This window comes from Brassica napus, chromosome C2, assembly GCF_020379485.1.
Source record: "Brassica napus cultivar Da-Ae chromosome C2, Da-Ae, whole genome shotgun sequence".
Lineage (NCBI taxonomy): Eukaryota > Viridiplantae > Streptophyta > Magnoliopsida > Brassicales > Brassicaceae > Brassica > Brassica napus.
Genome location: NC_063445.1, coordinates 2,780,045 through 2,803,154, shown reverse-complemented (window position 1 = coordinate 2,803,154; position 23,110 = coordinate 2,780,045). Strand labels below are relative to the sequence as shown.

General features: G+C 39.3%; 5 protein-coding genes across 5 annotated transcripts; 3 read left to right on the top strand and 2 right to left on the bottom strand.

The window, feature by feature from the left end:
- The first annotated feature begins 121 nt into the window (after nt 1-121).
- On the top strand, nt 122-5,800 carry LOC106368232 (DNA-directed RNA polymerase 2, chloroplastic/mitochondrial). The gene is made up of 19 exons (XM_048746386.1): nt 122-1,175; nt 1,289-1,504; nt 1,590-1,723; nt 1,806-1,872; nt 2,064-2,122; nt 2,359-2,476; nt 2,569-2,682; nt 2,742-2,873; nt 2,965-3,381; nt 3,502-3,552; nt 3,652-3,722; nt 3,802-3,886; nt 4,030-4,182; nt 4,338-4,412; nt 4,493-4,582; nt 4,685-4,732; nt 4,853-4,967; nt 5,061-5,164; nt 5,258-5,800. The coding sequence occupies exons 1-19, from the start codon at nt 303-305 to the stop codon at nt 5,366-5,368; spliced, it is 3,033 nt and encodes a 1,010-aa protein (XP_048602343.1). The 5' UTR covers nt 122-302; the 3' UTR covers nt 5,369-5,800.
- A 682-nt stretch (nt 5,801-6,482) lies between these two features.
- Nucleotides 6,483-15,770, top strand: LOC125575640 (protein furry homolog). The gene is made up of 17 exons (XM_048746385.1): nt 6,483-6,753; nt 6,822-6,940; nt 7,323-7,368; nt 7,551-7,623; nt 7,720-7,777; nt 7,870-7,965; nt 8,084-8,201; nt 8,267-8,533; nt 8,611-8,712; nt 8,873-9,230; nt 9,319-9,432; nt 9,558-10,189; nt 10,320-10,516; nt 10,933-11,155; nt 11,312-11,431; nt 11,628-12,404; nt 12,555-15,770. The coding sequence occupies exons 1-17, from the start codon at nt 6,658-6,660 to the stop codon at nt 15,612-15,614; spliced, it is 6,456 nt and encodes a 2,151-aa protein (XP_048602342.1). The 5' UTR covers nt 6,483-6,657; the 3' UTR covers nt 15,615-15,770.
- Nucleotides 15,771-16,924: 1,154 nt separating this feature from the next.
- LOC125581761 (F-box protein At4g11590-like) lies at nt 16,925-18,021 on the bottom strand. The gene is made up of 2 exons (XM_048747733.1): nt 17,664-18,021; nt 16,925-17,385 (listed from the first exon to the last, which is right to left on the bottom strand). Exons 1-2 carry the CDS (start codon nt 18,019-18,021, stop codon nt 16,925-16,927), a joined length of 819 nt encoding a protein of 272 aa, XP_048603690.1.
- Nucleotides 18,022-18,615: 594 nt separating this feature from the next.
- Nucleotides 18,616-20,730, bottom strand: LOC125581276 (UDP-arabinopyranose mutase 2-like). Its single transcript, XM_048746384.1, has 3 exons — nt 20,321-20,730; nt 19,225-19,644; nt 18,616-19,152 (listed from the first exon to the last, which is right to left on the bottom strand). The coding sequence occupies exons 1-3, from the start codon at nt 20,660-20,662 to the stop codon at nt 18,823-18,825; spliced, it is 1,092 nt and encodes a 363-aa protein (XP_048602341.1). The 5' UTR covers nt 20,663-20,730; the 3' UTR covers nt 18,616-18,822.
- Nucleotides 20,731-21,989: 1,259 nt separating this feature from the next.
- Nucleotides 21,990-22,668, top strand: LOC125581760. The gene is made up of 2 exons (XM_048747732.1): nt 21,990-21,995; nt 22,078-22,668. Exons 1-2 carry the CDS (start codon nt 21,990-21,992, stop codon nt 22,666-22,668), a joined length of 597 nt encoding a protein of 198 aa, XP_048603689.1.
- The last annotated feature ends 442 nt before the right edge of the window (nt 22,669-23,110 follow it).

Sequence of the window (23,110 nt, the reverse complement as noted above, 5' to 3'; positions counted from 1 at the left end):
AAAGAGGCTATGGTATGGGCCTTATTAAAGGCCTTTGTAAGATATTCCCCGGGTCGGGCATGATTCTTCTACTCGGGTCGAGTTACAGCACAAGAGATCCTTTGAAGTAAGAAAAGCAAGGGTTTTTAACAAAGGGTTTAAGGCGGCTTCGTCGTGTACTCCTTACTCACCAGTTGTTTTTCTTCTTCTTCCTCAATTTGCCCATCTCGATCCATGTTAACTTCCTCACGCGATCGAATCTCTCCAATCTCGTATCGTTCATGCTCCGCTTCGTCGATTTCTACTCAGTGTAAGCTCGATTGATGTCCAGTGCCCAAACCCCTCTGTTCTCGGCAAATCAAACAAACGTATTCAATCATCGTAAACCCTTGATTTATCGTCGTGACCCAGTTTCAGAATCCTTCCCTATGTGGAGAAACATCGCCAAACACGCCATTACAAGGTCACAAACTAGATTCGGTTCCAAAGGTCGTGGCTTTCTCGCGTTTTCTCACGATCCCGTCTCGAAAGGTTCGAGCTTTCGGTTTCCTCTGCTCGGATCCATCCCGGATCCAAAATGTCACGAATTGGGTTTTTCTAATCGGGTCGGGTCTGGATTATCCAATAACGGTAGCTGCCTTAATGGGTTTCTTGCTAGAGGCTACACGAGTGTAGCGGAAGAGGTCTCGTCAACGGATGTGGAGGAAGATCCTTCGCTTGCCGATGAGGTTGAGGAGCTCTTGAAGGAGATGAAGAAAGAGAAGAAGAGAGAGGATCACCGCTCGTGGCGGATGAGGAACCAAGAGAACGTTGGAATGGGTCGGAGCAAGTACCGGAATCTGTGGAGGAGGCAAGTTAAGATCGAGACGGAGGAATGGGAGAGAGCTGCTAATGAGTATAGGGAGCTTCTGGCGGATATGTGTGAGCAGAAGCTTGCTCCTAATTTGCCTTATGTGAAGTCCTTGTTTCTCGGTTGGTTCGAGCCGTTGCGAGATGTTATTAGTAAGGAGCAGGAGTTGTTTAGGTTAGGGAAGAGTAAAGCGGTTTATGCGCATTATATTGATCAGTTGCCTGCTGATATGGTTGCTGTTATCACAATGCATAAGTTGATGGGGCATTTGATGACCGGTGGTGATAACGGTTGTGTTAAGGTTGTTCAGGCGGCTTGTTCTGTAGGTGATGCCATTGAACAAGAGGTTGGTTAAGTTGATCTCTCTCTGGTTCCCTTACTTTTCTATGATTGATCTGCTAAATGATGTTTGTATGTCTTGTCTTCTAATAGTGTTCTATCTTTTTCTTGATTGGATAGATAAGAATATGCACATTCCTCGATAAGACCAGGAAGAAAGAAGAGGATGACAATGAGGAGAGCGGAGAAGTTGAAAATGGAAATCCAATGAAAGAACAAGATAAGTTAAGGAAAAAGGTCAATGACTTGATAAAGAAACAGAAGCTGTCAGCAGTTAGAAAGATCTTGCAGTCACATGACTATACAAAACCATGGTCTGCAGATGCTAGAGCTAAGGTGTGTGTATGCTACGATACTGCTTAGTAAAGAAAGCTTCTGTTGGCTGCTTAAGTTTTAATATTTTCTTGAACTCATATCCCAGGTTGGAAGTCATCTTATAGAGCTGTTGGTAAGAACAGCTTATATACAGTCCCCAACTAATCAGCAGGATAATGATCTGCCTGATGTCCGGCCTGCATTTAAGCATACCTTCAAGACAGTAGCGCAAGGAAGCATGTGAGGAATTTTGATCTATGGTTTTCAAGTAGTTTGTAACTTCTTGTCATAGGCTCATGTTTTGGCCTTTCTTGTACAACAGGAAATCTGGGAGAAAATATGGTGTAATCGAGTGTGACCCGTTGGTTCGCAAAGGCTTGGAGAAAACTGTAGGTGACCTATTCTCTTATGATTTGTTAGTCAGACTAAGTTTTACCCAAAATCAACAAAATAAATTGTGAAAATCTTTCAGAACTGTTATATCTAAGAGGGTTTGACTTGGGTGCCACCTGTAAATAGGAAGAATAGATGTGGAATTTAAAGATTAATGTATAACTAAGACATCTAATTTCTATTTTAGGGGAGATATGCAGTGATGCCATACATGCCAATGCTGGTTCCCCCTCTCAATTGGTCGGGGTAAGTGAGCTTTCTTTGCTGTATGCTTACCATAAGTCCATAAGTGAAGTACTTGCATTTACATTGCATTTCAGAACTCATTTCCAAAACGAATATGATAGAAACGTTAAAGCTAAAAAGGAAATTTTTGATTTGCACAGCTTGGAGAAAGTTTAACATATCTTCATAATGATCTTCGAAGAATTTTATTGTAGTAAGTTTTTTCTTAAGTATTTTCAGTTTGTGTTATTTTACAGATACGACAAAGGTGCATACTTGTTCTTAGCGTCTTATATCATGAAAACTCATGGAGCTAAGCAACAACGAGAAGCAATTAAGAGCGCTCCCAAAGGACAACTAAAACCAGTCTTTGAGGTCAGACAATACAGTTTCTTCACGTGCTTTTTAGTAGGGGGAATCAGTTACAGTTGTTAATTTCTGTTATATATCTTATGGATATTTTCTAGGCCCTGGATACGCTTGGAAGTACTAGATGGAGAGTAAATAAGCGAGTCTTAACGGTTGTAGATAGAATATGGAGCAGTGGCGGCTGTACTGCTGATCTGGTGGATCGCAGCGATGTGAGTTACTACTTTGATCTTATAAGATGGAAGCATTCTTCCTGAATTTCAAACTGCAGGTTCCTTTACCCGAAAAGCCGGACACTGAAGATGAGAGCATTCTCAAGAAATGGAAGTGGGAAATGAAATCTGCTAAAAAGGAGAACAGCGAGAGACATTCTCTGCGCTGTGACATAGAACTCAAGCTTTCTGTGAGCTTTCTCCCCCTCCCCTTGGCATCGAAGTAACGTGCCATTTTGAGAGTTTCTGTTGGTAAGTATTGAAATATTAAAAATGTGACAGGTAGCACGAAAAATGAAAGATGAGGAAGGTTTTTACTATCCCCACAATGTTGACTTCCGGGGACGTGCATATCCCATGCCCCCACACTTAAATCATCTCGGCTCTGATCTGTGTCGGGGTGTTTTGGAGTTTGCTGAGGGAAGGCCTCTGGGAAGTCCAGGATTGCGATGGCTGAAGATACACTTGGCAAACTTGTATGCTGGTGGTGTAGATAAGTTATCATATGAGGGACGTCTAGCTTTCACCGAAAGTCACTTGGACGACATATTTGATTCGGCAGACAGACCACTTGAAGGAAGCAGGTGGTGGCTGCAAGCTGAAGACCCTTTTCAGTGCTTGGCTGTGTGCATAAATCTCACTGAAGCTCTCAGAAGTCCATCCCCGGAGACAGTTCTCTCTCATATTCCTGTACATCAGGTAGAAGTTACCACATTGACATCTCCTCCTTCAGTATTGAAAGTTTCTAATGACTTTATGTTGTAGTTTATGTGTGTGCCTGAAAACGAACTTCCTTTCTTTCACTTTGGTTCTGTCCAGGATGGTTCCTGCAATGGCTTACAGCATTATGCCGCGCTTGGGAGAGACACAGTAATTCTCTTTGTTATTTTATATTCTATGGAGTTCTTATTTTCTCTGGCCGCCTGTCATCTTTGGTTTGTCTAATTTTTTTCTTTAAATGATTATCAGATAGGAGCAGAAGCTGTTAATCTAGTTGCAGGTGAGAAGCCGGCAGATGTTTATTCAGAAATAGCTACGAGGTAAGCTCTGCATCTGCTGCTTAAAGCTGACTTAATTTTAAAATGTGCACTCTAAATTTCGTATGCGTATGCGCTACAGGGTTCTTGATATCATGCGCCGAGATGCAGACAAAGATCCTGAAATTTATCCAGATGCATTGCGTGCAAGAAAATTAATAAACCAGGTCCATCTCTTAATTTTCATGAACTGTTTTGATATAGATATAGTTTAGGCGTGTGAGCAAGTAGCCTGATATTTGTGTTTTTTTTGGGCATTGTTTACTCAATCACATAACTTGATCGGCTGTTACTACTTGATGATTGTTAGGTGGATCGGAAGCTTGTAAAGCAGACGGTTATGACATCAGTCTATGGTGTCACTTACATTGGTGCGCGGGATCAAATAAAGAGAAGGTTGAAGGAGCGCAGTGCATTTAGTGATGACAAGGAAATTTTTGGGGCGGCTTGCTATGCAGCAAAGGTATAGTAGAGGCAGATGAAAGTAGTTACACTAGAAAATGTTGATTTTGAAAATTTTATTCATCTGGTCTTCAAAGAATGTGTGTTTAAAATGTTTTACATATACTTTGAATGCTATTAGGGGATAATCTTTTGGTTTTGTCATGCTTGGGTCAGGTAACATTGGCTGCTATGGATGAAATGTTTGAAGCTGCACGAGCCATCATGCATTGGTTTGGTGAATGTGCAAAGGTGTGTAGCCATTTTTTCAGCGTCTATTAGATTTACTTTTGTACTTTATGAAAACAAAAAAAAAATCTCTCTGTGAGCAGATTATTGCGTCAGAAAATGAAACAGTTCGATGGACAACACCATTGGGTCTTCCTGTTGTGCAACCTTACCTCCAAATGGGAACAAAACTCGTAAGTCTTCCCTAAAGTGAATAGAGAAGATAACACTGTGCGAGCACCATTGCTCTTGTCTGTTGAATTAAAATGTAATGGATGTCTTTTTCTTCAATGCAGGTAAAGACATCCCTCCAAACCTTATCGCTACAGCGTGAAACTGATAAGGTCTGGCCTCAGCTTTTATACCTTGGTTTTTGCTTATGAACAAAAGATACGGTACAGAAACAGAGTCTGGTGTTGGCTTATACTCAGAGAGAGTTTTGTGGGTGTATTGTTGTTTTGCAGGTAATTGTCAGGCGACAAAGGACAGCTTTTCCTCCAAATTTTATCCACTCCCTCGACGGGTCTCATATGATGATGACTGCAGTTGCCTGCAAAAGAGTAGGCGTGTGTTTTGCAGGTAAAATCTTTTTGGATCTCCATCTTCTCTCTCGAAACGTTGATTTTGTGTCAACTAACGCATTGCTTGTATAAAAAAAACTATTTCTAACAGGAGTTCATGACTCGTTTTGGACACATGCGTGCGACGTTGATAAGTTAAACAAGATATTACGGGAAAAGTTTGTTGAGCTGTATTCACAACCCATACTAGAGAATGTAAGCTTCACTAACTCTCTCCATCTTCAGTTGGTTCAGTGTAAGTCTGATCATGAATGACAGAGCTGTTTTTTGTTTTGTTTTTATCAACAGTTGCTGGAGAGCTTTGAGAAATCATTTCCTCATTTAGAGTTTCCTCCTCTGCCTGAGAGAGGAGATTTGGATTTAAAAGTGGTGTTAGAGTCGACTTATTTTTTCAACTGATAAAGGAAGTCAATGGCTTCACTAGATCCTCTGAGAGATCTTCCAAGAAACAAGATAGAGAGAGAACAAAGTATCATCCCAAGGCTTGAGCTTTGTGTGTAAAAAGGAGACAAACTTCTTGCGAGGACCAGATCTGGAGAAAAGCTCATGCGTTTGTTTACAGAGACGCAGAGAAAGATAGATAACAGAAAAAGCTTTGTTACTTTTGTTTCCACAATGTGCCGACGAAGCTTTTACTCATAAGATATGAAGAGTAGTAGCTTCTGAGGGTACCGTAACTTGGTTAGGTTCTATTTGATGCTGTGTTGTAAACCGGTCGGTACTCCTACGGTACACTGTATGGGGGTGGGTTTGTATAAGAGATGGATTAACTGAGAAACAGATTTGGAAGTTAATTTTTCAGGATATAGAAGATACAAAGTATATTTAATATCAGTGTTCTAAAAATTGGTTTAGTTTGGATGAAAAATAAAAATAGATGGATTTTTTGAATAATCTTTTGAAAAATAGGTTCAGTCAAAGAATCAGTTCAGATACTCGAATAACCAGTAATTTTGTATAAAATGTTTTATTTTTCTTTCTACATCACAAAATGTTTAATGATCAATTCTCTCGAATAACCTTTTTAAAGTTTTGTCACAAAAATAATTTTAATATAAAAAAATAATAAAATAGTATTTTTTATTTTTTTTTTAAATTTAAAACTATATTCTCAAAACTTTATCCTTTAACTCTAAACATAAATTTAGATTAGTAATCTATGATATAAATATATTTTTACTCTTTAATAAAAAAACATTTGGTCATTTTCTCATTGAAAACTATTTTTGTGCAAAACTTAAAAAAAAAAATATCTTAGAAAAATTTTCATGTTCAATTACTGTCTAACATTTTTTAAATATTATTATTATTTTTTAATTATGTTATTACAAACAATAAAAAAATATTAAATAGAATCCCACATCCGATAATAATCAGGAGTTTTCATAATTGGTAAATTAAGTCTGATAGTTATAAGACAAATTAAAGATCGAAAGACTGATTAAATATTTCCTAATTTAAAGAACTTGTTTTATTTGATCCCAGGTGTTGTTGTTGTCGTTAGAAATAAATGATTTTTCCAAAAAAAGAAGAAAGGAAGGAAGCAGCTCATCGATCAGCTAAGCGATTCTTTTGCGCGCTGGATCGAACTAACAAGTCCCCCTAGAATGGTTTCTTGATTTGTGCTCCTCTTCTTTGTGATACTGAGAGATTCAATTTGATTCAGATCTACTCATTGTTGAAAAGTGATGAAGTCCGGGAGTGCGGCGAAATTGATAGTAGAAGCGCTGCTTCAGCGGTTCCTCCCTCTCGCTAGACGCCGAATCGAGACAGCTCAAGCTCAGGTTCGTTTCCTCCCTTTCTCAATAAGCTTCCTTCCATATCTTATTGGTTGGTGGTGATATGTTTGCAGGATGGACAGTACCTTCGCCCGTCAGATCCTGCTTATGAGCAGGTCCTCGATTCATTGGCTATGATTGCGCGTCACACTCCTGTCCCTCTTTTAGAAGCTCTTCTCAAATGGAGGGAAAGGTGTGTGTACATCTCATTCTGCTAGATTCATGTTTAATTATGCGCTTCCAACTTAAAATCAATTGGCAATTAGTGGATTGTCCATAACTCTTTATATATTAGTTAATGTCACATTGAATTCCTGATGTGGGATTACTTATTCGGAATCTGGCCATGATAAGTTTCTTGGGATTCCAACTTAAAACCAATTAGTAATTAGTGGATTGACCTAATCCTTTATATATTAGTTAATGTCCCAAATTCAATGTGGGATTATCTCTAATACATTCCAATGTTCCATTTTGATCTTCTTCTTGCATTATTTTTAGCTTGAATCGTTGATCTCTGGACTATTATTAATGTTTCTATTTTTTTTTTTTGTGGATTTTTATCTGCCTTGCAGTGAATCACCTAAAGGTGCAAATAATGCATCGACTTTCCAAAGAAAGGTATTCTCTTTTGACCTTTCACAAGACAAAAATTTCTCGAGTTTTCGTAACTCTCTGTTTCTTAGTACTCTTACTTCTCTTTAAGAACGCTATTATCCATTGGTTTTTGATTATTCAGTTTATCAAATTCGGTTTTCATTTTTTTTCTTCTGATATATGGTTTGTTACGTTACTTGAATCAGCTGGCTGTTGAGTGCATCTTCTGCTCAGCTTGTATTCGCTTTGTGGAGTGTTGCCCGCAGGAAGGGCTCACCGGTTTGTTAGTTTCTCCTTTTCTGTTTATTTCTAACAAAATGTGTGTAATGCGTGTTGCTAAACGAATTTTTTTTTTTTTTTTTGCGTGAATGGCAGAGAAGCTATGGTCTGGACTTGAGAATTTTGTTTTTGATTGGCTAATTAACGCTGACAGGTAGTGGTTTCAGAATCTCGACCTGCTAAAATTTATATGATTGACACAAGAAAAGCTAATTTGGTTAAGTTCTGGGTGCTCCTCTGTTGCAGGGTTGTTAGCCAAGTAGAGTACCCATCGCTGGTCGATTTGAGGGGTCTTCTTCTTGACTTGGTTGCTCAGCTCTTGGGTGCACTATCCCGTATTAGGTATTTCATTTTGTAATGTTAGTTGTTAACGGTCCTCCAAGCATGCTAAAGTATAAATGAAAAAAAGTTGGAACCTCGACCATTCTAATCCTTTATTAATGTGATTTTTCACTAACAGATTCAGCTCTGTCACTGAACGGTTTTTCATGGAACTCAATACCCGCCGGATTGACACAAGTGTTGCAAGAAGTGAAACTCTCAGCATCATTAATGGGATGCGATACCTAAAGCTTGGGGTATGTTTCTGTTTTCTAGGAAATGCAGGTTCAGGAAGCGAACGTGACATTATGTTTATTTCCAGGTTAAGAGTGAGGGTGGGCTAAATGCGTCTGCCTCCTTTGTAGCTAAAGCAAACCCTCTTAACCGTGCTCCCCACAAGCGTAAAAGTGAGCTTCATCATGCGCTTTGCAATATGCTTTCTAACATCCTGGCGCCACTTTCCGATGGTGGCAAAAGCCAGTGGCCTCCTTCAGTTGCAGAGCCTGCGCTGACACTTTGGTATGAGGCTGTTGGACGCATCAGAGTGCAGCTAATTCATTGGATGGAGAAACAGAGCAAGCATCTTGGTGTACGTATTTGATTTTATATCAGTTTATCATGTTTTCCTTGTGAATGCAGTCCTTAATACGTACAATTGGCAAATAGGTTGGCTATCCGCTTGTGACTCTTCTTCTCTGTCTCGGAGACCCTCTTATATTTCATCATAATTTAAGCTCTCACATGGAACAATTGTACAAGCTTCTGAGAGTAAGTTTGCCTGCACTCAGAATTTAAATTAAGTAAGAATGCACGAGAGCAATTTTCATGTCCACACACCCTGATGCAGTTGTAATTACTACCAAGCCTGTTCTTGGTAGTATCTATGTCTTGGTTTCACTCATTATACTACATACTTCACATTTTGCAGGATAAGAACCATCGTTATATGGCACTTGATTGTCTTCACCGGGTGTTGAGGTTCTATTTGAGTGTCTATGCTGCTACCCAGCCACCAAATCGTATATGGGATTACTTGGATAGCGTGACATCACAACTGTTAACAGTTCTGAGAAAAGGAATGCTCACTCAGGATGTCCAACAAGATAAACTCGTGGAGTTTTGTGTGACCATAGCTGATCATAACCTTGACTTCGCCATGAATCACATGTTGCTAGAACTGTTAAAGCAAGATAGTCCAAGTGAAGCAAAGATAATTGGTATTCGTGCTTTGCTTGCCCTCGTTATGTCACCTTCAAGCCAGTATGTTGGCTTGGAAATATTCAACGGTAACCTGTTAACCTGAATTAGGTCGTTAGTTGGTCTCAATAAACTCGTATTTTCGTACACGTAACTTGTCTTAATGTTCCTTAACAGGCCACGGAATTGGCCATTACATACCAAAGGTGAAAGCAGCAATTGAGTCAATTTTGAGATCCTGCCACAGGACCTATAGTCAAGCTCTTCTAACATCATCTAGGACTACAATAGGTAAACTTTTAGCAAAAAGCTTACTGCAAATCTTGTGTGTTTGCTTTTTCTCATTTCTAGCTGGGATTCTCTGGCTAATACTTCCTCCTGAAAACATTTATTGCTAACCTTCAAAACATATGCAGATGCTATTAATAAAGAAAAGTCTCAAGGATCTCTCTTCCGATCTGTGCTGAAATGCATACCTTATCTGATAGAGGAAGTTGGACGGAGTGATAAGATCACGGAAATAATACCTCAGCATGGTATAAGTATTGATCCTGGAGTTCGAGAGGAAGCAGTGCAAGTCCTGAACCGGATTGTTAGATACCTTCCTCACCGCCGTTTTGCAGTTATGAGAGGGATGGCGAACTTCATCTTAAAGCTTCCTGATGAGTTCCCACTCCTCATTCAAACATCACTAGGACGCTTGTTGGAACTCATGCGTTTCTGGAGGGCTTGTTTAGTAGACGACAGGCAAGATTCTGAGGCTGAAGAGGAAAAGAAAACGGACAAGGGAAATGATAGGTTCAAGAAATTATCTTTTCATCAAGCAGCAGATGCAATTGAGTTTCGTGCCGCTGATATTGATGCTGTTGGCCTACATTTTCTTAGCTCAGTCGATAGCCAGATTCGGCATACTGCCCTAGAATTGTTGCGATGTGTACGTGCATTGAGAAATGATATTCGAGATCTCATGATTCAAGAGCACCCAGACCATGTTATGAAATTTGAAGCTGAACCCATATACATGATCGATGTTTTGGAAGAACATGGGGTAAGTATCTTCTGTGTATATCTCACTCTTTAAGAGGCTTTACATTTTTAGTCTTTAGGCGGGCTATGGTATATTATGTTATGGCTCTATGGAAATTTGAGATTGTATCCTCTCTTTTTTCATATAATAGGATGATATAGTTCAAAGCTGCTACTGGGATTCTGCCCGTCCATTTGATTTGAGGCGAGATTCCGATGCGATTCCTCCCGATGTGACTCTTCAATCCATAATATTTGAGAGCCCTGATAAGAACAGATGGGGTCGGTGTCTCAGCGAGCTTGTTAAATATGCTGCTGAGCTCTGCCCACGCTCTGTTCAAGAAGCCAAGTAAGTATATTTCTTAGCTGAATTATCTTCTGTGTGTTTCTACTAGTCTCTTTTTGAACTACATCATCCGTAGTGTGTTTTCTTGTCTCCTGTATGGAGTTTTTTTGATACCTTCTCTGACCGTCAACTGTCACCTAAATCATTCAAAACAGGTAAAGTCTATAAGTGCTAGAGTAAGCTTCGTGAAAACAGGCCTCAAAAAACAATGATATGTCCTAGTTTAACATGCAGATAAAATTTTACTTTGGTGTGGGAATTTTAAGAGTTTTCTCCTATGAAAGGAAAACATTAGTGACAGTATTTATGCAAAGCACTATTGCTTTTCGCATAAAACCTGTTTGTTTCATTTTATTGACATACCTCTTTTGCTATTATCAATAGACATGACGAAAACTAAGGTTCCCTTCTCATCTTAGGTCTGAAATTATGCACCGCCTCGCCTATATTACACCGATTGAGTTAGGCGGAAAGGCTAGTCAGTCACAAGATACTGATAACAAACTGGATCAATGGCTTCTGTATGCTATGTTTGTGTGTTCGTGTCCACCTGATGGAAAAGATGCGGGTAGCATTGCGTCAACCAGAGAGATGTACCACCTTATTTTCCCTTATCTAAGATTTGGGTCAGAGACTCACAACGTAAGTGTTTTTTGTCCTTGCGTTTAAAATTTGAAATGGGTTGTTTTGTCACTATTTAAAACTTACTTGTCTTGTTCGCTCTCTGTGGTTTTCGTTGAATCTTTTCTCCTAGGTAAAATTTTCAACAATGTTTTCTTTATATTTGCTCTCATGTAGCATGCTGCAACTATGGCCCTCGGGCGCTCGCATCTGGAAGCATGTGAAATCATGTTTAGCGAGCTAGCATCTTTCATGGACGACATTTCATTAGAGACGGAGACGAAGCCAAAGTGGAAGGTATGGGTATTGGAAGTTTGTAATTTGGCTGAATGAACTAAAACTAGCTAAGCAAAATGATTTCCTTAGGTTGGTTTAGTTGCTTGTGGTAATCCCTTCATCTTGAATTAGAGTTGAGGGAACGGAAGTATTCAGTATTGTCTCAGTAAGGGCTGCTACAGGTGTTAAAAAATGTATGCTTGTGAAATGAATGCAGATCCAAAAAGGAGGTCGAAGAGAGGACCTCCGTGTTCATGTTGCTAATATATATCGAACAGTGTCTGAGAATGTCTGGCCTGGAATGCTTGCTCGTAAACCAGTTTTCCGCCTCCATTATCTGAGGTTCATTGACGATTCAACAAGACACATATTGTCGGCACCTCCTGAAAGCTTTCAGGAAATGCAGCCTCTGCGCTATGCACTTGCGTCTGTTCTAAGATTCCTTGCCCCTGAATTTGTTGATTCAAAATCAGAGAAATTTGATGTTAGAAGTAGGAAACGTCTATTCGATCTGCTCCTTTCTTGGTCTGATGATACAGGAAGTACGTGGGGACAGGATGTTGTTAGTGATTATCGCCGGGAAGTTGAGCGCTATAAGACCTCGCAGCATAACCGGTCGAAAGATTCGATAGACAAGATTTCTTTTGACAAGGAACTGAATGAGCAAATTGAAGCCATCCAGTGGGCCTCGTTGAACGCAATGGCTTCCCTTCTGTATGGACCTTGTTTTGATGACAATGCAAGGAAAATGAGTGGCCGTGTGATATCTTGGATAAATAGTTTGTTCATCGAGCCTGCTCCCAGGGTCCCTTTTGGTTACTCGCCTGCTGATCCGAGAACTCCATCGTACTCCAAATACGCAGGAGAAGGTGGACGAGGGACTACAGGCCGTGATAGGCATATAGGTGGTCATCAACGTGTCGCTTTGGCCAAATTGGCTTTGAAGAATCTTCTACTAACAAACTTGGATCTCTTCCCTGCCTGCATTGATCAGGTAAAGTTCTCTCTAACTGAATGTATGGAAGCTGTGTTCATTAATTTTTGTGTGGTAAGTACTAGATAAAATGTCTGATATATCATGCAACGATGGTTTGATTGGACTCTTTTAAAACTAGATGAACTAATACAGCTGTACTTTTTCTAGTGTTACTACTCTGATGCGGCTATAGCTGATGGGTACTTCAGTGTGTTGGCTGAGGTCTACATGCGACAAGAAATACCAAAATGTGAAATCCAGAGGCTCTTGAGTCTAATTCTGTACAAGGTAGTCGATCCATCTAGACAAATTCGTGATGATGCTCTTCAAATGCTTGAGACACTTTCAATGCGTGAGTGGGCTGAAGACGGTATAGAAGGTTCAGGAGGCTATAGAGCAGCGGTTGTAGGTAATCTTCCGGATTCTTATCAACAGTTCCAGTACAAGCTCTCCTGCAAGCTCGCCAAGGATCATCCCGAGTTAAGCCAGCTCCTTTGTGAAGAAATTATGCAGCGTCAGCTTGATGCTGTTGATATAATTGCTCAGCATCAGGTCTTGACATGCATGGCTCCATGGATTGAGAATCTTAATTTCTGGAAACTCAAGGATTCGGGTTGGAGTGAAAGATTACTAAAAAGTCTGTACTATGTCACATGGCGACATGGGGATCAGTTCCCTGATGAAATCGAAAAACTTTGGAGTACTATTGCTAGTAAGCCCAGAAACATTAGCCCTGTATTGGATTTTTTGATCACAAAGGGCATTGAGGACTGTGATTCAAATGCATCTGCCGAAATAACTGGTGCGTTTGCTACATATTTCTCAGTTGCTAAACGTGTAAGTTTGTACCTCGCGCGTATATGTCCTCAGCGTACTATTGATCACCTGGTTTACCAACTTTCACAACGGATGCTGGAAGACAGTATAGAACCCATTGGTTATGGTGTAAACCGGGGTGATTCCAGTGGAAATTTTGTGCTCGAGTTCTCTCAGGGACCTGCCACAGCACCTCAAGTTGCTTCAGTTGCAGACAATCAGCCACACATGTCACCACTTCTTGTCCGAGGATCCCTTGATGGTCCCCTTAGGAATACAAGTGGAAGCCTAAGCTGGAGAACAGGAGGCGTGGGTGGGAGAAGTGCTTCTGGACCTTTAAGTCCAATGCCTCCTGAGTTGAACATTGTTCCCGTAGCTACTGGTCGTTCTGGTCAGCTCCTACCGTCACTGGTGAATTCATCAGGACCGTTAATGGGAGTTAGGAGTTCAACAGGAACTGTGAGGAGTCGCCATATGTCACGTGATAGTGGAGATTATCTCATTGATACACCAAATTCTGGGGAAGATTTGTTGCATTCTGGGATGGCAATGCACGGTGTCAATGCAAAGGAACTCCAATCAGCCTTGCAGGGACATCAACAGCACTCACTCACACATGCCGATATAGCTCTGATTCTACTTGCAGAGATCGCATATGAGAATGATGAAGACTTCAGGGAACATTTGCCGTTGCTTTTCCATGTCACTTTTGTTTCGATGGATAGTTCTGAAGACATTGTGCTAGAGCATTGCCAACATTTGCTTGTGAATTTACTGTACTCGCTTGCGGGTCGCCACTTGGAGCTATACGAGGTGGAAAACAGCGATGGAGAGAACAAACAACAGGTCGTGAGTTTAATCAAGTATGTGCAATCAAAACGAGGGAGCATGATGTGGGAGAATGAAGATCCAACGGTAGTGAGAACAGATCTTCCTAGTGCTGCTCTTTTATCTGCGCTTGTTCAAAGCATGGTCGATGCTATATTCTTTCAAGGAGATCTTCGGGAAACTTGGGGAACCGAAGCTCTCAAATGGGCTATGGAATGCACTTCAAGACATCTAGCGTGTCGGTCACACCAAATATACCGTGCGCTACGTCCAAGCGTGACAAGTGATGCATGTGTCGCACTTCTACGCTGTCTTCACCGATGTCTTAGCAATCCCATTCCTCCAGTTTTGGGTTTTATAATGGAAATCCTCCTGACGCTACAGGTCATGGTAGAGAACATGGAGCCAGAGAAAGTCATACTCTACCCACAACTCTTCTGGGGCTGTGTAGCCATGATGCACACAGACTTCATCCATGTCTACTGCCAGGTCCTCGAGCTCTTCTCACGTATTATCGACCGTCTATCGTTCCGTGACAAAACAACTGAGAACGTTCTCTTGTCGAGTATGCCCCGGGACGAGTTCAACACTAATGACTTGGGAGACTTCCAAAGAACAGAGTCTAGAGGGTACGAGATGCCACCGTCAAGTGGAACTCTGCCCAAGTTCGAAGGCGTGCAACCTCTCGTCCTTAAAGGACTGATGTCTACTGTTAGCCACGAGTTCTCCATCGAGGTCCTATCAAGGATCACAGTGCCTTCATGTGATTCTATATTCGGCGACACCGAGACGAGACTCTTAATGCACATCACAGGTCTACTCCCTTGGCTTTGCTTGCAGCTTAGCCAAGACCAAGTCATGGCTTCAGCGTTACCGCTCCAGCAGCAGTACCAAAAGGCATGTTCCGTAGCGGCTAACATCGCTACCTGGTGCCGGGCGAAGTCACTAGATGAACTGGCTACAGTTTTTGTTGCTTATTCTCGAGGCGAGATTAAACGAGTTGATAATCTCCTCGCGTGCGTCTCTCCTCTGCTGTGCAACAAATGGTTCCCTAAACACTCAGCTTTAGCTTTCGGCCACTTGTTGAGACTGCTAAAGAAAGGACCAGTGGACTACCAACGAGTCATCCTACTTATGCTCAAGGCTTTGCTCCAACACACTCCCATGGATGCTTCACAGAGTCCCCACATGTACACCATCGTCTCGCAGCTAGTTGAAAGCACTCTGTGCTGGGAAGCGTTAAGCGTTCTCGAAGCTCTTCTTCAAAGCTGTAGCCCGGTGCAAGGCGGTAGCCATCCTCAGGATTCCGGTTACTTTGAGAACGGGGCTGATCATGAGAAAACGCTTGTACCTCAGACTTCATTCAAAGCTCGAAGCGGACCTCTCCAGTACACAATGATGGCGGCAACAATGTCGCAAGCTTTTCCTCTCGGAGCGGCTGCAGGAGAATCAGGGATACCTCCGAGAGATGTGGCTTTGCAGAACACAAGGCTGATATTGGGACGAGTTCTTGATAGCTGTGCTCTGGGAAGAAGAGATTACAGAAGATTGGTGCCTTTTGTCACAACGATAGCAAACATGTAAGGTTTTTTTAATTGTATTTGTATGTTTTTCGGAAGTTTTATTAAGAAGCAAAAATGTTTTTGTTTGTGAATAGTTTGGTGTTATAGAGACTTTGAGTGTATTCCAGACATTATTACCACGAGAGTTTTATGCTACTACTTTATATGTTGGTGTTTATTTTCTAGTCATCACAAAACGTAACATATATTTATCTTTTCAAATAATATTTCATAGACAGATGAAGTTTAAAAGATGAAAATTTTAATAGTCTAGATAGGAGACAAAGCAGCCAAGATAAAAGATATATTATTTCGAGTAAATTTTAATCAACGCAAACATTTTGTTCAACCTAGCTAACACTACATAATCCGGAAAAACAAATACTCTCCTTAAACACCAACGCTTGAACTCATTGTCTTTGCTTAGTTCAACTTTAATGGTTCTAAAACCATTCGTGTTGTTGGGATTGTTAAAAAAGGACAAGAGTATAGCCAGGAGAACAAAACCTTGGTGCCAAAATAACTCACCCGCTTGAGTATAACCTCTTATATGTCTATAAGATGGTGCTAAAGTGAACTCTTACAATGTTTTTTTTTTTTGAAACTTTTTTTTTCTCAGCCATCAGCAAATGATGGTAACTCTTACAATGTTCAATACCAAAACTTCTTCAACCACCCATGATCCATCACACTTTAAATGTAGTGTGTGTTAAAGTTGAAAGGATACGGCTACTCTACCCTCGTAGTTTATTAATGAGCCAACTGGTCCACTTGGTATGTCTTAATGTCATACCTCGCCGTGACAAAGAAAAAAAAGTTTCACACCTCAAATAGAATTTCGTAATGTATAATATTTATACTGATCATTAACTGAATCATATCCGACCAAACTTTTCTCGACCAGTAGTGGGATTACTTATGAAATCTTAATTTTGACCATGATCGATGCTTATGAAACCGTTAACATATGAACTGTGGTTGTTGTTTTATTGGCTCATGTACTTCTCAAGTTCTATTTTCATTGAAGCAGTATTACAAATTACTACAAAATGTTTTTTTACTACTATAACATATTGCTACAGTTAATGTTAAAAACATATTACTACAGTTTATTTAAATAAACATAAATTATTTAAGAAAAGCACTAAACAGTATAAAGTATCGAATAATGTTCATAGAATATATATTGTATGTTTATATAAAACTATATATAAAAACTCGAGATTTAGGAGACTAGCAGGCAGACGAATCAAACTAGTTTATGGAATTAAAAAAAGAGTATAACATATTCAGAAAAAGTCTAATAAACGCAAACTATGAAAACTGTCTCTCCTACAACAGCCTAATACTCTGAAAGTACTCCCAAAAAACCATTGTTCTCATACGCCGACCATGCTTGAACTCATCGCTTCCCTTTACGTCAACCTTAATTTTCCTCAAACCATTTGTGTTGGGATTGTAAAGTATACCACTAAAGTCATGCGAATAGTACCTTGGTGCCAAAATAAACTCACCCGTGTGAGTAGAGCCATATATGCTTAACTTAGATAAAAATTTCCAAGATTCAATACTAAAACTTTTCTTCAACCATCCAGGTTCTCGGGCAGCCTGATCTATAACCCACACATTAAAGGTATCTCCGGTGGTATTAGTAGTGGTTATGGCTACTTTCCCCTCATAGTTTATCAGAGTGCAATCTTCACCTAGACGTGACATGTCTGAGGATAACCTAGTAAGAAGATCCCACTTTTCATACCTCAAATCGAATTTCATCAAGCACAAGTACTCAGCGCCTGTTTTAGCAACAAAGTAAACAACACCATCTATGCACACATAAGCGTTACAGCAATAACGGTGTGGAATGCTACATTCTATTGTTCTCCATGAAGACTGTTCATCAGCTCCCAATGTGAGTACTTGATATTCATATCGTGAATGGGGTTTATAATACCGTCAGGCGATTTTTTCGTCATGCATAATATTTTGTACTCATCATTAACTGGATCATACCCGAACAAACTTTTGGAGACGCTCATGATGTTTTTGACCTTTGGTAAATCTATGGACTTACCGGTGCTAGGGTTACATATGAGTTTCTTTTCGCCATATCCAAGCCTTATCAAGCCGTTAGCATAATGAGGAAGGCAGGGAAAGCATTCAGGATCTTCACGGGGACATTTAACACGTGACAGAAAAGTCGTTGATGACGAAGACGACGAGAAGAAGTAGCAATATTGGCGTTTGCATGGTTTCGTTCGACCAATGAAACAGACTAGGAGACGAGGCTGAGACGAACAAGACCTGGTCTCGAATGATTTGATGAAATCTCTATTGGTGATGAGATTTGCCCATGACTTGGATACTAGAAGAAACCTAGCTACCGATTTCGCAGGCAATCTCCTGATAATCTCCGTGTTGAGGGATTTCATCAGAGTTACTCTTTCTACACTTCTTCAATTTCTTCTTTTTGCTGCATGTGACCATCATGACTGTCTCCAAACCCTAAATGTCTGTCTACTCTCTTTGCTCTTTCCCAAGGAGTGGTAAAACTATAAATAGGGAGGCAAACGTTTTGAAAGAAACCCTAAACATGCCCACGGTATTGTTATATAAAAAACATTTGTTTCTAAAAATATATATTTTATATTTCAGTTGCATTTTATAATTATGATAAAATATATCTTCAAAATCGTTCCTCAATTCTTTTACTTTTTAAAATTATATTAAATAAATATATATTTAGAGAAATACAACTTTAATACATATAGACACATTTTTAATTACATGATAATCTAAAATATCTAATTTAAATAATATCATAACTTTGTGAAAATATCGCAAAAACTAAAATTAATAAACTAATTTTCAAATTTCATGAACAAAAAATGTTAGTTTTAAATAAAATTTGGATATATTAAAAAAATGCTTAATAAGAAAATTTCTATAAAAAAAGAGGAACACATTAGAAATAAACATATCTCAATTATAAAATTTCTCTGGTTAAATAAATAGGAGACTATCTGTAATGGGAAAAGCCTTTTATTAATGAAACAAAGAAAACATAAAATCCACCACTGGTTTATAAATAAACTTAGTGGACATGAGAAGGCAATGATAATGATAAGTGTCAACTACTCATAAGTGAGTTCTTAAATCCGAAACTGAAACGTAAAAGATAACTTGAGCTAAAGAAATAAGTAACCAAAACTGTGGCGGTTTCTTTAGTTTGCTCAAGCTTTGCCATTAGCTGCAGCAGCAGCTGTTGGGTTAAGCTCATCCCAAGCTTCAATCCATGTCACCATGGCATCTGCAAGCTTGTCAAAGTACGGGTCTAAGGAACTCAGCTTCTCCTTGACCATCTTTGAGAGCTCAATGTAGCACTGCTGAACAGTGGTTGCTTCCTTAGATAGCTTTGCGTTCTGGAAGAAAGGAATAATCTCCTCCTGCCAGAAGATTCCCTTGTATTCCTTCTTCAGGTTCACAAACGGGTTGCTCGCTTTGCTGTGGTAAATGTATGGCAAACCGGTCTTCACTCCCAAGCCCAAGTGGTCACAGATCACCTATTACAAAAAGATCATGTGCTTCATTAACATTCATTAAGATGGTTTGAGTTCTAGTAGTGAGTTAGTTACCTTGATGCACCAACCAGCCCACATATCGTCGTAGCGACCAATAGGCTGACCATCACCCATGAGACCAAAGTACATAGCTGGTCCAATCAAGTCACGGTCGAAAGCCAAGTTCATACCGCACATTGGGAAGAGTGTTCCCTTTGGGATGGTCATGACAGCATCCACATACCTAGTGTTCCTCTCCTTAGGCTTGACGAGTTGGGTGGGAGCATCGTAGTCAGGGATGTTGAGCCAGAGACCATGGGAAACAGCAGTGGTTACACCTTCACGTAGACTGAAAGGGTATCCACGGACGAAGTCAGCTCCTTCGCGGTAAGGATCGTACAAGGTGTTGAAGAACAAAGGAGTCGATGGACAGAGAAGGTTCTTGATGTGTTGCTCAAGTGCGTTCACTGCTTTCCCTGATGGGTCCTTAGCAACCTATAATACAATACACACACATCAATGAAAATGCATGAACGAGACAAGTGGCAAACAACTACATCTCTAGCCATTAATTCTCCACAAGACCTCAAAAAAAAAGACAAAAAAAAAACAGTGTGAGAAAGTAAAAAGTTTCAGACACAGAGATCATATCGACAGCAATGTAGTCAACTCATCAGAGATCATGTTTGGTAATACAATTGGAAACAGATGAAGATTTATCAATGGGATACACTAACAATGTTCTAAAAATATTGGTCTAGACAGCTTGGCGCAAATTTATGCGATTAAATCGGTTTAAACCGTTCTATATCGGTTAAAAACAATTTAAATCCGTTTAAAACAATATAAATTAATCTAGATATCTTAAATCAAATCCAAAAACTGGTCTAATTTCTTTCTTTTTGTATATCTAAATTTTATAATTCATTAAAATAATTTAATAATTAAATAAAAAAATAAAATATCTAATATAAATATAAAATATATAAAAATAAATCAATAATTCGTTAACCCAATTAACCAACTGGCTAGTAGCTACATTGCAATAAAACAATGAATTGCACAATCAACCTAACTAATCAGACAAGGGCCATCGACTAAACCTAAGATCCGTCAACATTAGTAAATTAATTACTTTAAGATCTACACCAAAAAAGAGTCGAAAACTTACAAAGCAATCATCATCAATGGTGAAGATATACTTCTTCTTAGACACCATGTACCCAAAGCACCTACAAGCAGAGTCCTTAAACGAGATGCAAGAGGCTTTAGGTCCGAGGATTCGGTTAATGTCGTTCCTGTTGTAGAGCTCGTAGTCGTAGCCTTCGGGAACGTGAATCTTCTTCGTTGGATCTCCGTCCTGGACGATGATCAGATGGTACGGCTGGAGAAAAGGCCTCCACATCTCGAGGAAGTCGAGGTTGCGGATGGTGGGAATGACGATGTCGAGCTCGTCTTTCAGCAGCGGCGTCGGGTTCACCGGGAGTCCGACGGTGTTCGCCGGGTCAACCATGATTAAGATGAGATCGGATCGCGTCGGTGGATTTTTAGATGTGTGTTTTGTTTTTGTTTTTATTTTGAAACTATAGATTGAATGAAACTGGTGTCTGTAATTTATACAGATCTATTCGACACGTGTTGGATTAAGACTCGTTTCGTAGTGTCCAGTCATAAAAGCGGTAGGGTTGTAAAGTTCCTGTTCCGTCTTTTGATGACCTTAAAGTTCGGTTTTGTAATAATCTTGGTAATTAAGTTTTTCTTTTGTCAACTATATTGGTATTATTATAAATTATTTATAGATAATTATTAAGCTAATATGTTATGATATCAAGAACAATTAGAAGAGAATCTGAGAAATTTTATTTCCTAGTTGACAAAAAAAGGTTAGTTATCAGTTTTCAAGGGTGAATGATATGTGTGTTTAATCCATTGTAGTTTAGTGTTAAATCACAATTTTTAGTTTTCTAAACTGAAATTAAATTTCAATATATTATTAACTTCTAAAATTAATTAAGGCTAGTACAAAATTTGGTTTCATTTTTCCGTCATTTAATTTCAGATTTGAATTGTTGTTTCAGTTTAATTTGGGTTTTAATATTTAGAAACTTATTGTTGAAAATTAAAACGGTGAAGGGCCGTGAAGCATTTAATATAATGCATTGAAAAGTTGAACTACATTTGCTACCAAATTAATTCGTATTTAGTGTATTTTGTTTAGAATTACAAACGTTTGCGCTAATCAAATGAACGTAGCTCTAAGAAGCTGAACAATAAAAAAAATTTGTTGACTTCAACGTAATGACTGTATTTAGGTTGCAAAAGAAGGTTTCAGTCTTATAACACAAGTACACAACTAAAAACAATTAAAATGAAAATGTAAACTGACAACTTGATAAATGCTCTGCTTTACTTTGCTATGTAATAGTGCATGACTGCATGTGGGGCAGTATATATGGTGGCGTGCCATCTTAAATTGTTCGACATTTTAACTTCCATTTGAGTTAAAGTTCGTATATATTCATAATGTACAAGTGTAGTGTAACAAGTACAGGGACATAAATCAAAATTGTCAACGAAAAGGTACATAATCAATAATTCTTTATTGGTTTGATTTATATTCGAATCATAAATTTCCCGTAATTTTTAATTTTTCAAACATATTCTCATTCATTCTAAACATATATAATTAAAAAACAATTTTTTGATAAAAGTTGAAGCGTAATCCTAACGACGTGTACCGTAATCCTTACGTTGTGGTCGTGGACCGCTCGTCGATGCACGTCGTGGACTCGTGTCTATGATTATTGCATAATTCACGTAACAATTATAAACGAGAGTACATGCACGTAGGTGATGCCGTGTATAATTTTTAGTTTAATATTAATTATGCATTGTTATACAATTATAAACGAGAGTACATGCACGTAGGTGAGAGACGCAACGACCGACAACGGCTGGTTACTGGCTCAGCCTCGATCCGACAATGCGCTCGCTCTTCAGATCCACCTAACGACTGTCACCAACCCTCAACAGTTAACGCTTCCTGATTCTTACTATTGGGTCGTCGACGGTAAAGATTGTCGCGGTTTCTCCTCATCTATGACTTGGAAATCTCTCAGGCCACGTTCTACCACTAAAGACTGGGCTAAATCGATATGGTACTCAGGCGCTGTTCCTCATCAGGCTTTCAATATGTGGCTTGCAAATCTCAACAGACTCCCGACTAAACTACGGCTGGCTGCTTGGGGCTTAAACATTCAGACTACATGCTGCTTGTGTAACAGGTATGAAGAGTCCAGAGACCACCTCTTTCTCACTTGCACGTACGCTACCGATCTATGGAGGCTGATCTTTGCGAGGCTCGACCGTCAACAGGCTCTCCCCATCACTTGGAGTGAGCTACTGTCTTGGACCAGAACTTCCACCTCCCAATTGCCATCAACACTGAAGAAGCTCGCCACTCAATCACTGCTCTACAACATTTGGAGACAACGCAGAGTACAACTTTTAGGAGATTAGGCTAAATTGCCACTACCTCCGCGTTTCAGAAAGTATATGGGGTTTTCGATTTTTTCTTTGTTCCACAAATAAATTTTTTGTGTAATACTATTCCTGTTTTGAAAAATATGACTTTTAAATCATTTCACATAGATTAGGAAACAATAAATAAATTTTCAGTCTAAGCATTTGTGATTAATGTTTTGCTTATTTCTACACCTATAATTGTCAGAATATTTGTTTTTCATACTTTTTTAGTAGTTGCATATCGTTTTGCACACTTCTTCTCAATTGTTCCTATTCTTTGAAAAGTGAATGTAACTTACGAGAAACCATTACACTTACGTAATATGATTCATGTAGGCAAAACTTGTTTTTTTTTTTTTTTGCAAAACAAAACTTTTAGAGCGAAACCAAAAAAGTAGTTCATCTGAAATTGTTTAGAAAGAAATGCTTAGAAAGA